This window comes from Sciurus carolinensis, chromosome 11, assembly GCF_902686445.1.
Source record: "Sciurus carolinensis chromosome 11, mSciCar1.2, whole genome shotgun sequence".
Lineage (NCBI taxonomy): Eukaryota > Metazoa > Chordata > Mammalia > Rodentia > Sciuridae > Sciurus > Sciurus carolinensis.
The window spans coordinates 60,149,038-60,165,334 of NC_062223.1; the positions used below are offsets into that span (position 1 = coordinate 60,149,038).

At 33.3% G+C, this 16,297-nt stretch overlaps 1 protein-coding gene across 1 annotated transcript in view; it reads left to right on the forward strand.

The window, feature by feature from the left end:
- The window catches only part of Pik3c2a (phosphatidylinositol-4-phosphate 3-kinase catalytic subunit type 2 alpha), a 123,012-nt gene that overhangs the window by 81,673 nt on the left and 25,042 nt on the right, over positions 1-16,297 (forward strand). The window contains 8 exon segments of the mRNA XM_047516643.1: positions 3,835-3,946; positions 4,327-4,472; positions 6,448-6,636; positions 7,487-7,580; positions 8,067-8,161; positions 8,481-8,661; positions 13,494-13,598; positions 14,443-14,535. Coding sequence (XP_047372599.1) covers positions 3,835-3,946; positions 4,327-4,472; positions 6,448-6,636; positions 7,487-7,580; positions 8,067-8,161; positions 8,481-8,661; positions 13,494-13,598; positions 14,443-14,535 — 1,015 coding nt within the window.

Sequence of the window (16,297 nt, forward strand, 5' to 3'; positions counted from 1 at the left end):
ATTGTTGAATTTATGTTTTTATTGGCATCCTTTGTATAGGACAATGGGATACAATGGGTTAATAGATGAAATCAAAAGGAATAGCTCTTGGAACAGCAAGGCCATCCTACAGGGACAAACAAACAACTAAGGAAGTTTGGGATATGTTACATATAGTACATGGGAACATTCTACAGATTCGTAACGTGTATGGACGTACTAAAACATCTCTGAAGTTCTATAAATAGTCAAGAAGCCTATTTATGTTTTATAATCATATGTTTACTATAACAAACACTTCTGTAGCACTTAGGTGGGTATTATCTATGTGCTGTAAACATATTCTTTATGTTCTCATCAACTCTGTGAAGGAGATATTGTTATTACCCCCCTTTTATAGAGAGGGAAATCAAAGTACAGAGACTAAGTGCCTTGGTGCTTACCTAATGAATGGTGGAATTGGGATTTGAACCAGGCAGTATGGATCCAAGGTCTGTGTTCTTAAATGTTATCCTTTATTGGAATTATTAAACTTATTTAATACTATACTATAGCACTTTATTGTTCTAGACTAATCTTTTGAAACATTGGTATAGTTTGGAAAATTATTCAATAATAGATGTATTTAAACTTAATCAAAAATTTAATATTATGAAAGAAAAATATCTGCCAGTCTAGTTCTACTTTCTTTTCTTCCTCTTCTTAAATGAGAAAAACACTTTAATTTTCTAGTAATCATTTATAGAAATTATGTTCAAAACACTGACTTTGGGCTGGGGATGTAATTCAGTTGGTAGAGTGCTTGCCTTGCATGCACAAGGCCCTGGGTTTAATTCCTGGCACCAGAAAAAAAATAAAAATAAAAAAAAAACACTTTACACATTTTCTACTTGGTATTTTCCCTTGTGCTTGCATGAACCATACTTCTAATTATTTCCCTCATATCTGAAGAGGCAGTATAAGATTTTTTATTATCTACCTTTTGGTAGTTTCAAATTTGAACACCTGACTTAATTCTGAACCATTAAAGGCAAGAGAAAAGCAGTTGAAGTGATTGCTATTAGTAATGTGTATTAAGATCTTTTTGTTAAATATAATTCATAACTTCCATAAAACAGAACATGTTGATATCATTGACCCCAGGAAGGAGAGGAATTAGGTTCTCAACTGTCTTTGATAAATTGTGTCAGAGTAGTTATGTAAGAAAATTGAATGTGATTTTGTCATTAAGATTAATTTTATATAAGCTAGTTTGAAAACCTTCCTGTTCTTGAAATCACTAGGAGTCTTTAATTTGAGAACCATAACTGTTTGCCACTTTTGTTGTCTAGTAATAAATTTTTTTTAGGTGAATGACATAACATTCTTTCATAATTTGAGAGATTATAAGGTGAAGGACAGTTGACTTTTGTGAGATTTTTAAGTAATTTGCATCCACACACAGTCATTAAAATAGCAAATAGATGGTATGAATCTCAAGACTGACAAGTACAATCATTCTAGGTAATGTTAGGACTTCACTGAAATTCAAGAAATATTCAAATTAAGAGGGAAGATGATTTTACATTAATACATACAGAGAAACAAAGTATTATCTAGTTCAGGTAGCATACTGTGATTAGTAATTCTATTCTTGCTATTTCTTTTTTAAATTATTTCTGTTTAAGGTACAGCTTTCATACTATTTGATGAAGTCACTATCACAGAAACCAAATGACTCAAAGACCTTTGAGTCAGCCTCAGTAATAAATGAATTTTAAACCCATTTTTCTGAAAATGGCATATTACTGCAGAATTAAGCATTTAACCTGCCTTCATATTAGAGTTGAATTTCACCAAATAATTGATGTGAGAAAGCTTTTAATAGAAAAATTCTAGCTAATTGATGCAGAGAGTATAATAGAATATCAAAGTTTTTCAACCTCTACTAAAATAATAAATTTAGGCCATTTGGACCAGATAATTCTTTGTTGTAGGAGACTGTTCTCTGCTTTGTAGGATATTTAGCAGTATCCCTGGTTTCTACCCACTGGCTTTCAGTAGAACCCCCAAGTTGACAACCACAGATTTCTTCAGTCATTGCTTCATGTCTACTGGGAACATAGTCACTTTTGAATGAGAAGCCTTGATCTAAGCAATGATCATGAATACCTTCTTAAAGCCATTGAGCTTTTCTGGAACTTTATAGTATGATTTAAATTGGTAGCACCTGAACAAACTAGTAAATCATGTTACAGAAAGAGAAAAAGGTAATCCCAATGATGTATGCCTCTTTATTTGATGGAGTAAGCAGTCGTATACAATACTTCCCATGAAATAGTGAGTATTCTTGCCAGAGACCTAAACCTGAATCACATCAGGTCACCAGATCTAATAAATATAAGAAGGCATGTTAAATGATACTAGAGGAATATAAACAGCAAAATTCATGAAATAGAAATTTCTGTAGAACAAAAGGCTTCTATTTTCAACAATAAATGACAAGGAATAAAAAGGGAGAGAATATATAGATCAAAATAGCAAGCAGCAAACACTCTTTAAAGTGTGCCAAATGCAAGTAGTTCCAACTTTGAAAGCCATATATACTGTAACAAGTGCAGTGGCTGCAATAGACAACAAATGGACTAATAAAACTTTATTTGCAAACCTAGGTGACAGGACTTTGCTGGACCTGAATTAAAAGATGCTTAAAAAAACATAGCAACCGCTTGGTGTGGTGGCACACACGTATAATCCCAGTGGAGGGTCGTGAGTGCAAAGCCAGCTTCAGCAAAGGTGCTAAGAAGCTCAGTGAGACCCTGTCTCTAAATAAAATACAAAATAGGACTGGGGATGTGGCTTAGTGGTTGAGTGCACCTGAGTTCAATCCCTGGTACACGCCCACCCCACTCCAAAAAAAAAAATTTTTGCCTTGAAATAATCTAGTTAGGTATATGGGTAATTCTTAGAAATGACAACTGAAAATATATCAGATATTATTAATGTGGGCAAGAGAAAATATTAAAATGAGTTCAGTTCTGAAAAGAATATTTTATTTGAACAAAATGAAGATTTGACTTAAGTGTGTTAATTTAAGTAGTACATAAATTGGTAGTCTAGGGCAAGGGTCCACATATTCAAACCCATTGCTTGTTTTTATAAATATAGGTGGAACATAGTACACATATTCATTTATGTAGTATTTGTAGTTATTTTGCATTATAATTGCCAGGCTGAGTCTTTACAACAAAGATGAGTAGCCCACAAAGCCTAAAATATTTAATGACTGGCTCTTTACAGGAAAAGTTTGCTGACAAGGGCAGAGATACAAATTCTCATCTCAAATGATGGGTATTTGGGCACAAAGTAGTTATGAGTTTTCTTGGTATATTCTAATGATAAAGTCATGAAGCAGTTCTCAGGTGGTAGTCCAAACGACCACATTAAGATGTATTTCTTTGTATAAAATCTTAAAATACTGTCCTTTACCTTCCTATTTATAGAAGTTATATTGGGGACAGGTGATTATGTGTCTTTACCATTCTTTCCAAGATAAATATTTCATTCTTCCTCTTTGTTCCCACTTTATACTTTTTTTGTGTGTGTGTGGTGCTGGAAATCGAACCCATGGCCTTGTGCTTGCAAGGCAAGCCCTTTACCAACTGAGCTATCTCCCCAGCCCCCCACTTTATACTATTAAAGTATTTATTTAAAGTCTCATCACAGTATGGGGAGTAACTCCTTCTTATATGTTCTTAAAGATGATATTTTTATTTAGTGAATGTTAATGAATACTAACATTTCAGATTGATTACCATATGTTGTGAGTGTCATTTTTAAAACGAAAATCTCAGTATTCTTTTTACATTCATGAAGGTTTTTAACATGTGGAACCAAACTGCTGTATCTTTGGACTTCATCATATACAAATTCTATTCCTGGAACAGTCCCTAAAAAAGGATATCTCATGGAAAGAATAGTGCTGCAGGTAATGTTCTCTTGACATGTGGAGAGGTTTGAATTTAAATTTCTGTAGAAATAGTGTATATGTGTATACTTTTGATTTGGGCTGTTATTAAAGAAGCCTAATTGATCTTGTTTTAATTTCAGAATCTGTCTTCAATTTAAATGTCATGAAACCATTTTCAATTTCTGAAAATACAGTAAAACATGCATTGCACCTATCCCAAGAAACTTATGTGTATTGTTGAGAATTACCAAGTATTGGTAATTACTTTCAACAAAAACACAAGAAGCACTAATTTAATACTCAGTGCAAATCCACCCTGATTAAGAAAAAAAATCCATTATTCTTAAAGACAAGTTAATGTGGACTATACTTTGATCAACTTCTGTTAAATTTTTAAGGTTGATTTTCCTTGTTCTACATTTGACATAATTTATACAACTCCTCAAGTTGACAGAAGCGTTACACAGCAACACAACTTAGAAACACTGGACAATGATATAAAAGGGAAACTTCTCAATATTCTTCACAGAGACTCATCACTTGGGTATGCTACATTTATTGTATTTGTATCCTCGGTATCTCCTAAAATGTAAAGCTCATGTTAAGAGCTTATTTTAAATGCCCTGATTTAGCTCATGATTTAGCAGTGCTTTTGGTGTGAAACACTTTCTATTTAACTGAATTTTTTTGGGTTATTTTTGGTACCAGGGATGGAACCCAGGGACACTTAACCACTGAGCCATATCCCCAGCCCTTTTTTATATTTGATTTAGAGACAGGGTCTTCCTGAGTTGCTTAGGGCCTCAGCCTTTCAAGCTGCTGGGGTAACTTAATTTTTAAATTACATTAACAGATTATATGGGGGCTGAGGGTATAGCTTAGTGGTAAAGCACTTACGTAGCAGTCATAAAGCCTTAGATTCAAGTCCCAGCACCACAGAATAGAAAAAGATTATGTGACTACATAAAAGTTAGATAATTGGTACAATTCAAACTTTTTATTTAATCAAAAGGCAAACAGACTAGGAAATACAGTAAATATTAACAGAATAATTACCCGTAAGAACCTTTTCATGGGACTGGGACTGTAGCTCAATGGTAGAGCACTTGCCTCACACATGTGAGGCACTGGATTCATTCCTCAGCACCACATAAAAATAAATGAATAAATGTAGTTATTAAAAATATTTTAAAAACATTTTTATTTCAATAAGTTAAAGATCAATGACTTTGTAGTAAAAGAGAGAAGAGTGTGAAGAGTCAGTTATTTGGGAAAGGTATATATATAGTACCTTTTAAATATTTGAAAATATGTTCAGTCTTAAAGAAATGTAAATTAATACAACATACTATCTGATATCAGAGCAGCAAAAATTAAAATGTCTCATAAAGTGTTAAAAAGGTTACAAAAAAGTGGGAATTATACTATTTGTAGAACTATAAAAAGCCACAACCTTTTTGGAGAGCAATTTGGTAAAATCTATTAAAGTTATGTGGTATAGTTGTGACCCAGCATTGCCCCTTCCAATAATGAATTATAGACAAAATTCTTATGTATTTACTTATAGAGATAAAAATGTTCACTGTCATATTAATTTGGATAAATGAAAAAGACTGGAAATGTCCATCAATAGCAGTTCGATTAGCCAGTGGAGAATTACAAATATTAATAATGAGGTTATAGCTTTATATACTAACACATAAGATATACTAAATGAGGAAATCAAGGAAGAAAATAGTGAATATAGTGTATTGCCATTAACAAAGAAAAAGAAAACCTAAAAACACCCATTTGTATCATGTATGACTAAAAAGAACAATTTTTTTTTTAAATATATTTAATGCTAAGGAAAGAAAACACCCATATGTAGGGTTCTATATTAGTAGATTATTTCTGGAAGCATACATAGCCTTAGGTGGTTGTCTCTGGGAAGGGGGATTGGTAGGAAAGAGACTTCACTGTGACCTTTTGCAGTGTTTGAATTTTTCCAGTACTCCACGTAAGTGAATAACTTATGTGTTGTCGGTACAAAAATAAATGAATGGGTAGTGAAACAGTGAAATAATTTTATTCATATACACATTTGTAATTAAAGCAATTAGAATTTCTAAAATGAGTCCTTTTCATTTTTACTGTTTCTCAATTCAATTGTACTAATTTTCTAAAGTTTTATGGTAGCATTTGTTTTCTGCATAGCCTCTAATTTTACTTGTTTTAAGGTGGATGAAATCCTTAAAGTGAAATGTGTTCATAAGTCTGATTTCTATTGCCTGGCATCTGGTTAGAGCTCAGTAAATTTTTATTGTATGGAATTAGCCTTCATTTTCATAACTAAGACTCTTTTATCAAGGCAGAATGATTTCTTTCTATTCCAAATTAGTATTAATGATTTCACCAAGTAGCAACTTTCTCAAATGAATAATTTTTTTATATTTTTAAACAGAGATTATCTATGTCATTATTGTATCTATGTCATTATCATATCACTGAGAAGTAATTTAATTCTATTATGTTCACAGACTTTCTAAAGAAGATAAAGCCTTTTTGTGGGAGAAACGTTATTATTGCCTCAAACACCCAAATTGTCTTCCCAAAATACTAGCAAGTGCCCCAAACTGGAAATGGGTTAATCTTGCCAGAACATACTCATTGCTTCACCAATGGCCTCCATTGTATCCACTGGCTGCTTTGGAGCTACTTGATTCAAAGTAAGTCAAATATATTTATTCTGTTTTATTGTCAATTTTTTCATAAGGTATTATGTTGCGGTAGTTCTTTCTTTTTAACACAAAAACAATTCATTGCAATATAAAAAAGTAAATATGCCTTTATTGAAAAATAATCTTCCACATTGAAATTATCAAAAAAGCATTTTATGTCTTTTATAATTAACCTAAAGAAAGCATTAGATTGTATATTTTGAACATTTGTTGTATTTTCATGATGAGCCAAAATTTATTTTCCTACATTTATGATTCCCAAGTTGATTCTGAATAACAGTTAGATTTTCTTCCGAATGCCAGGCAGGTGACACATGCCTTTAATTCCAGAGAGTTGGGATGCTTAGTCAGGGGGATCACAGTTCTGGGGTAGCCTCAACTTATGAGGTCTGGTCTCAAAAAAGAAAAAGGTGGGCTGGGGTTGTAGCTCAGTGGTAGAGCACTTGCTTAGCACATGTGAGGCACTGGGTTCTATCCTCAGCACCACAATAAAAATAAATAAAATAAGGAATTGTGTCCATGAACAACTAACTAACTAAATAAATAAATAAAAATAAAGATATTGTGTCCATCTACAACTAAAAAATATTTTAAAACACAAATAGGTCAGGGGCTGTAGCTCAGTGGTAAAGCACCCCTGGATCAGTTCCAAAAAGTAATTTTTTTTTCTTCTTAAAGATGAAACACATTGCTTTAGAATAAAGAGTTGTTTATGTATTTATGTGTACTTGGTCAGGAACAAATTAAAATTATGTATTTAGGAAATACAGCTTTACTAGAAAGAAGCCTCTGTCTAATCTTTTTTTTTTTTTTTTTTTTTTTTTTTTTAATGTTATAGATTTGCTGATCAGGAAGTAAGATCCCTAGCTGTGACCTGGATTGAGGCCATTAGTGATGATGAGTTGACAGATCTTCTTCCACAGTTTGTACAAGTAAGTTTTTCACTAGATTATCTCCTTACTTCTCACACCCTCTTTGGTTTTTAAAAGTAAGGAACTTAGAGTTCACCTTGCTGTTTTAATTAATAGTAGTTTTTGTAGTATAACAATGTTGGGGATCACTGCATGTGGATATAATGTGAATTTTTTTCCTCTGTTATCTTGAATATTATATATCTGTATATGAATTTTTAATTGTCAGACTTTTTAAAGTCTCAAAAAAAACCAGACTTGAGCTTTTCCTTGATTTTTCTTTTTTGATTAGTGAAACATAGCTACTGGGTATTTTGTTGTATCTATTTCTGTGCTTGATTTAATTTAATTTGGCCTGCATTAATTCATCTGTTTCATTTTTGTAAGTATCATCTTTGTGTTAATAAGAGTAATACTTGCTTTATAGAGTTTATCTTTTAATTACTTTATTTGATCAGCTTAGTATGAATTTGACCACTAGTAATTCTTATTTTCTTTTATAAATAGGCTTTGAAATATGAAATTTACTTGAATAGTTCATTAGTGCGCTTCCTTCTGTCCAGAGCATTGGGAAATATCCAGATAGCACACAGTTTGTATTGGTAAGATTTAAATTTTATTAAGTATTTTATTTCCATTCTTAGTTTTTATAAAGATGACATACTCTGTAAGTCTAAATAGTATGCTCAAACTACCTGCTATAAATACCAGATAGTATTTTAAAGAAGCTAAGTTTTTGTGTTTAGAATTAAAACCCAAAATAAAAAAACCCTCTATTGCAAAGTATTTGGCATATGATAGCTGTGAATAGAGTTTATACTTGCTTATATAGCTTAACATAAATTCCTGTATACTAAAAATGAATTTGTTAAATTGGTTTTTGTTCATTATGGCTGACATAAATACTTTACTGTGTGTTAGGCTTCTCAAGGATGCCCTGCATGATACACAGTTTGGTGTCCGATATGAACATGTATTGGGTGCTCTCCTCTCCGTAGGAGGGAAAGGACTCAGAGAAGAACTTTCTAAGCAGACAAAACTTGTACAGCTTTTAGGAGGAGTTGCAGAGAAAGTAAGGCAAGCTAGTGGATCATCCAGACAGGTATGTACTCATGAAGAGAACAAAAATGTTTTGTAAATTTTGTAAATGATCTTTATGGTGCTGGCAAATTAAATTGTACATTTTTTTTTTAATAGAGAAAGTGAAGAATTACTTTAATTATGAGCAATGTGTCAAAAGAAATGTTTCCCAAATTAATCTTTTCTGTAAGTGAAATAAATGTAATCAATAGTCTCTCAATTTATAATTCTAACTATACCTGTACTATTGGGGGCAAATAAAATTCAAAGGCTATTTAAAATATGTGGGAAAATTTTCGTAACTCAGAAGATCAATGCTTTTTTATTTCCTATGCTTATTAATTTCCTTTCTGATCAAAATTGTTCACTTGTGTGTTTTTCACTATCTTGTCTTTAAAATTTTTTGTAATTGTGAGAGTATTGATGCTGATTTAAAAAAAATATATTATTAGTTGTAGATGGACACAGTACCTTTGTTTATTTGTTTTATATGGTGCTGAGGATTGAATCCAGTGTCTCACATGTGCTAGGCAAGCGCTTTACCACTGAGCCATAGCACAACCCTCAGTGCTGAATTTTTGAAAAAACAGATAATAAAGTTTATAGAGTTAAAAATTAGGTCTTAGTATTATTTTCAATTCACTTTTCTAGTTTGTTTATAGTTTACTATATGTCCCTCTCGGTCGTAAGACTTCTTAGGTATATACATTAATTTTGGGAGTTAAATTTTACCAGAACAGAATTGTTTCTCTCTTCCTCTCTCCTCTCCCCTCCCCTCCCCTCCCCTCCCCCCCCTTCCTTCCCTTCCCTTCCCCATGCGCATGCTTGCAGGCACTCTCTCTTGCACACCTAAACACGATACTCTCCTTGAGGTAAAAATCATCTAATGTAAAATTTAGCCAACACAAAGTATATATTTCAGTAGCTTTTAACACATATACAGTGTTGTACAAGCACCACTACTATCTAATTCTAGAATATTTTTATAACACCAAAAAGAAAACATGTACCAGTGGACCACTCACTCCCGGTTTCCCTTCCTCTCAACTCCTGGTAACTATTAATGTGCTTTCTGTCTATATAGATCTGCCTATTTTGGACATTTCATATAAATGGAATCATGTAATAGGTGGTCTTTGTATTTGATTTCTTCCACTTATCATGGTTTCAGAGTTCATCCATGTTCTAGAATGTTTAAGTAATTCATCTCTTTCTGTAACTAAATAATATTCCATTGTATAAGTCATGAGTTGATGGACATTTGGATTAGTTTGCTTTTTGTCTAATATCTATAGTGCTAATAAGGTGTTCAATGAACACCTTGTTATCACTTTACCTAAGAATGGAGTTTCTCAGTCATGCAGTAATTCTGTACTTAAATTTTTGAGGAGTTATTGAACTGTTTTCTGTAGCAGCCATACCATTTTATATTCCTGCCTACCAGCAATATAGAAGAGTTCTAATTTCTCAACATCCTCACCAACATTGTTTTTCCTGGTGTGTGTGTATATGTGTGAATGATTTTATTATAGTTGTTCTACTGGGTATGAGGTAGTATCTAGTTGGTTTGATTTATATTTCTCTAATGACTGATGACGTTGCATGCATTTTTACAAGTTTGGCCATTCGTATATCTTCTTTGGAGAAATGTTTAATCACATACTTTGCTCATTTTTAAATTGAATTATCTTTTTATTAAATTGTTAAAAGAGTTCTTTATATATTCTAGATACTAGACCCTTATCAGATATACTATTTGTAAATATTTTTTTCCCATTCTGTGAGTTATCACTTTATTGATAGTGTCCTTTGATGCACTGTAATTTATCTGTTTAGTGGGGGATTTGAGATGGGGTCTTGCTGTTTATGAGACTGAACAAAATAATTCTCTTGCCTCAGTCTCCTGAATTGCTGGGATTTATAGGCATGCACTATTATCCCTGGCATATTTTAAATTTTTTTTTAAGTTTTTTTTTTTTTTTTAGTTTTGTGTGGACAGGTTGCTTTTATTTGTTTTTATTTATATGTGGTGCTGAGGATTGAACCCAGTGCCTCACACGTGCTAAGCAAGCACTCTGCCACTGAGTTACAACCCCAGCCCATATTTTAAAATTTTGATCAAATCCAGTTTATCTTTTTTTAATTTCATTGCTCATGCTTTTAATGTCATATCTAAGAATTTGTCATTAGATCCAAGGTCGAAGGTGAACCTATATTTTTGTTTGAGTTTTATAGTTTTAGCTTTTATATTTAGATCTTTGATACATTTTTGAGTCAGTTTTTGTATATGCAGTGAAATAGGAGTCCAGTGGCAATTTTTTTCCACATTTTTTATTGGCGCATTATAGTATATAATGATGGAATTTGTTGTTACATTTTCATATGTGCACACAACATAACAATATAATTTTGCCAATATCACTCCCCAGCACTCCTTCCTCCCTCCCTGCCTTCTACACTTGGTCCCTTTTCTTTACTGATCTCATTCTGATTTTCATACAATTCCTGCCCCCAAATCTTTCTTTTTCCTCTATAGCTTCCACATAAGAGAAAACATACCACCCTTGACCTTTTGAGTTTGACTTATTTTGCTTGACATATTGGTCTCTAGTTCCATCCATTTTCCTACAAATGATATAATTTCTTTGTTCTTAATGACTGAATAAAATCCCATTGTGTATACATCCATTCATTTCTTTATCCATTCATCCATTGATGGATACCTAGGCTGATTCCATAGTTTGGCTATTGTGAACCAATATTATTGTTCTACATGTGGCTTTTCAGTTGTCTGAAGACCATTTGTTAAGAGATTCTTCTTTCTTATTGAATGGTTTTGGCACCTTTGTCAAAAAACAGCGGACTATATATGGATTTATTTATGGACTTTCAGTTCTCTTCCATTCATCTATATATCAACCTTAAACCATACTGTTGTTCTTTTCTTTTCACCTCTCTCACTCTTTTTCTGTTTTTCTTCTCTGTCTCTCTTTCTCCCTCTCCTTCTCCTGGAGAGTCTAATCCAGGGTCCCACACATAATAGGCAAGTGTTCTATCACTGAGTTTTAGGCCCAGTCTTATAACATACTATTTTGATTACCAAAGTTTAGTAGTAAGTTTTGATACTGGGGAAATATGATTCCTCCAACTTCATTCTTTTTTCATGTGTGTTTGTTTTTTGTTTTAGTTGTAGGTGACCCAATACCTTTATTTTATTTTTAAGTGGTGCTGAGGATAAAACCCAGGGCCTCACACTTGTTAGTCGAGCGCTCTACCACTGAGCCACAACCCCAGCCCTGAACTTTGGCTATTTGGTGTTTCTTGGGTTTATTGTGTCCATTTCTGCAAAAAAAGACAATTGGAGTTTGGTTGAAAATTGTCTTCCAATTTATTTAGATCATCTCAAATTCTTTCAATAATGATACCTTTTTAAATTTTTGGTTATGTTTGTTTTGTTTTGTTCTGTAGTATTGGGGGTTAAATCCAGGATCTTGTGCAAGCACTATGTTGGTTTGTTTTTTAATCTTCATCTTGGATATTTACATCAGCAGTGTAGTTTTACTTCATGTTTCTTAGTAGGTACATGATACTGTAAGGTATTAATAGCATAAATTATGAACCATTACTACCACTACTACTACATTTTTTTGTTGTTTGGGATTTGAACCCAGAAATGTCATACCATTGAATTACATCCCTGGTATTTTTAATTTTTTATTTTGAGATAGAATCTCACTAAGTTGCTGAGGCCTCAAACTTGCAATTCTCTTGCCTTAGCCTCCCAAGTAGACAGAATTATAGGTGTCTGCCACCATGCCTAACTGAACCATTACTTCAATGTAGGTTGTTTACACATTCTTCCTTTTCCCGTCATTACTACAATGAACTGTGGTGTGTAAGTTTTTACTTCTTTTCTCGTATTTCTTTTTTAGATACATGATCTCACAATGTTGCTCATGCTGGTCTTGAACTCCTAAACTCAAGTGATCCTCTTACCTTAGCCTCTCAAGTAGCTGGGAACATGCACTGCCATACCAAGCTTGTTGGCATTTCTTTATAGAATATTCCTATAGGCAAATTAGTTGAATTGAGAGCTGTGTACACTTTTAGTGATAATGGTTTCTGTTAGATTGCTCTTCAAAAAATAAATAAGCTATGCCTGTATACACCTCTTTCCCTATCAATAGAGTATGAGATTGTTTCCCACCACTTCCATTGTCTTAAATGTTCATCTGATAGATAAAAAATTGTATCTCATTTTTTGCTTAATTTTTATTTTATTGACTAATATTGAGCTTTAACATTTCCATGTATGTTTTTTCTCCATATATACCTTCCCCCACTCCCTGTGTTTATAGCTTTTGTCCACTCTAATTTTACTTTTACAGTAACAACTTTAAATAGCAGCCTGTCTTTTTTCCCCTGGTACTGGTGATTGAACCCAGGGCATTGTGCATGCTAGGCACGCACTCTGCTTCTGAGCTAAAAGCCATTTTTATAAATTCTGTTTTGAGTCAGGTTCCTGCTGCATTGCCCAGGCTGGTCTTGAATTTATGACCCTTCTGCCTCAGCCTCCTGAGGGGTGCTCCACTGCAGCTAGCAAGCAACAAGTTTTTTTTTTTTTTTTTTTTTTTTTTTTTTTTTTTTTTGCAGTACTGGGGATCAAACACAGGGCCTTGTGCTTGCAAGGCAAGCACTCTACCAACTGAGCTATCTCCCCAGCCCTGCAACAAGTTTTTTTTAACTGTTTGGAATTTGGACATTTTATAAATTGTGTCTGCAACATCTTTCCTTATCTTAAAAACAAACCTTCATTTTTGTTATTGTGCTTATAGTAACAATCTCTTTCCATAGGTCATCCTCCAGAGGAGTATGGAACGAGTACAGTCCTTTTTTCTGAAAAATAAATGCCGTCTCCCTCTCAAACCAAGTCTAGTGGCAAAGGAGTTAAATATTAAGGTGATACAATACTTAAAAGTTTGTGTTAGATTTCAAAATAATACATAGAAGAAGGCAAATGAGAGGTATACTTAAGGCAAACAAGGATAGGACCTGCATGGTTTGGTTATAAGTATGTATGGAAAGATACCTGTTTGTAATTAGGATTCATATTTATCTTAGCATTCTTTACCTAATTACTATTTATAAATGACAGTGTAAAATTATTTCCTTCCTTGGATTTTGTTTGTTGTTTCTCTTAAATTGGTCTTAGTCTATTAAATTAACTTTTTTGTTTCGTTTAAAAATAAGACTTAATCTTTGCTAATGAAATTATTCAAGTTTTTAATCAATATTTGATTCCATATGTAATTAATTATAAAAGTACCACAAATAGAAGTGGTGATTTCATCCCAGATCAGGATGAGTAGCTTAAAACTTTCTGTTCTGTTGAGGAATTAAATCATTTATAAAAGTCTATGGATATGACTCAGTGGTAGAGTGCATGCCTGGCATGTATGAGGCACTGGGTTCCATCTACAGGAAGGCAAAGTCAAACCAAACAAAAACAGACTAAAAGTTTTTCTCTCAGGTTTTACTTTTTTTTTTTTTTTTCCCTAGAGAGGTAGTATTTTACTCCTACGTGTTACGTTTGAATTTTAAAAAGTATGTTATGTATATATGTATGTATACATGTGTACATGCAAACTGTCTGCCAGATAATCTAAAAATCAGTTCTTTTTATGTCATTTCCCATAATTCAGTAAAATAAGTGAAAAGGGAAATTCTTAGAAAAGTAATAAACTAATTTTTATAATTTTTATGCCAGTATTATTTTTCTGATACTTAAATGATATATTTGCAGTCATGTTCATTCTTCAGTTCTAATGCTGTGCCCCTAAAAATCACAATGGTGAATGCTGATCCTTTGGGGGAAGAAATTAATGTCATGTTTAAGGTGAGCAAAATAGGGTTACTTTGGGGTGTGGGAGGGGATCTCACTGTGTTGCCCAAAATGACCTGGGACTCAAGGGCATAAATGATCCTTCTGCCTCAGCCTTACCAGTAGTTGTGGCTATAGGTTTACACCACCATGTCCAAATGAGTTGGGGTTTTTTGTGTTTGTGTGTGTTAGTGATTGAATCACTGAGCCACATCCCCAGCCTTTTTTATATTTTATTTTGAGACAGGGTCTCGCTAAGTTGCCTAGGTCCTCACTAAGTTGCTGGGGCTGACTTTGAACTTGTGATCCTTCTGCCTTAGCCTCTCAAGCTTCTGGGATTACAGGTGTGTGCTACCATACCTGGCACTTTTTTTTTTTTTTTTTAATCTTTTTAATGGCAATTGAAAAATATGTTTTAATCAAATTCCCTTTCCAAAATTACAAGGTAATTTTGTATGTCTAATATTTAAGTTGAATAATTACATTAAAGTTACCACTGACATAAACTTTCCCCAAACAAATTTGGGAACAAATGCAACTCTGGGAAAGACCTACTGCAATTGACATGGGTTGAAGTCATCATAACTCAAGACAATACCTTTTATTGCAGACTGTGATGTGAATATAGTGTCTCCTAGTGTTAGTCAGTACAAAACTGCAAAACCTGATCAATGGCACTGGTTTTTAGAAATATACAAATTACACATGGGTAACAGCAGAATTGAAGTACTATGTAGTAATTTATATACATAATTCATAATGTTTCAAAAGTCTGTGTATTGTGCTTACAGTTTATAATTTTGAAGAAAAATGTAGAGTTTTAGCTAATTCAGTTAGATAAGTAAAGGTTCATAAAGGTAGCTTCTGTTGAACTTCCTTCGATTTCTGTAGCAAGTTCCCATATACTCAGGTCTGATATGGACCTCCATATTTTGTTTTACTGATACAGAAGCCTTTCCTAAAACTTTACCATCTTTTTTTTGCCCAGGAGGGAGTACCAGGGATTGAACTCGGGGGTACTGGACCATTGAGCCACATCCCCAGACCTTTTTTGTATTTTATTTAGAAAAAAGATCTCACTGAGTTGTTTAGTGCCTCGATTTTGCTGAGGCTGGCTTTGAACTTGAGATCGTCCTGCCTCAGCCTCCTGAGCCACTGGAATTATAGGCATGCACCGTTGCACCTGGCCTTACCATCTGTTTTGATTATAGAAATTTTTTATGTTTAGTCATAAAGTATGTTAAGGCAAATCTCTTATTGTTTTGTTGTTGTTGTTAATTTTTTTTAGATGTTCATAGACCTTTATTTATTCATTTATTTATATGTTACTGAGAATCAGCCCAGTGCCTCATGCATGTTAGGCAAGCGCTCTACCACTGAGCCACAATCCCAGCCCTCTTATTCCATTTTATAATTTTCTTGGCTATTGTCAAAAAATGTGTTCATCAGTATGTGTTTTAATGTATTATTATGCATTATTTTATCAGTTTATAAAAGAAAAATGAAGCTAGGTGTGGTAGCACACACCTGGGATCCCAGCCACTCTAGAATCTGAGGTAGAAGGATCACAAATTCAATACGAGTCTGGGCGATTTAGTGAGACTCTGACTCAAAATCAAGTTTTTGAAAAGGGCTGTGGATGTAGCTCATTGGTAGAGCATTTAGCTAGCATGTGAAAGGCTCTGGATTCAGTCCCTAGTGCTAAAAGGAAGAAAGGGAAAGGAAAAAAGAATGAATTTTAATTTGTTTTGAGAGACCTAATATTTTTTAAGTGTCC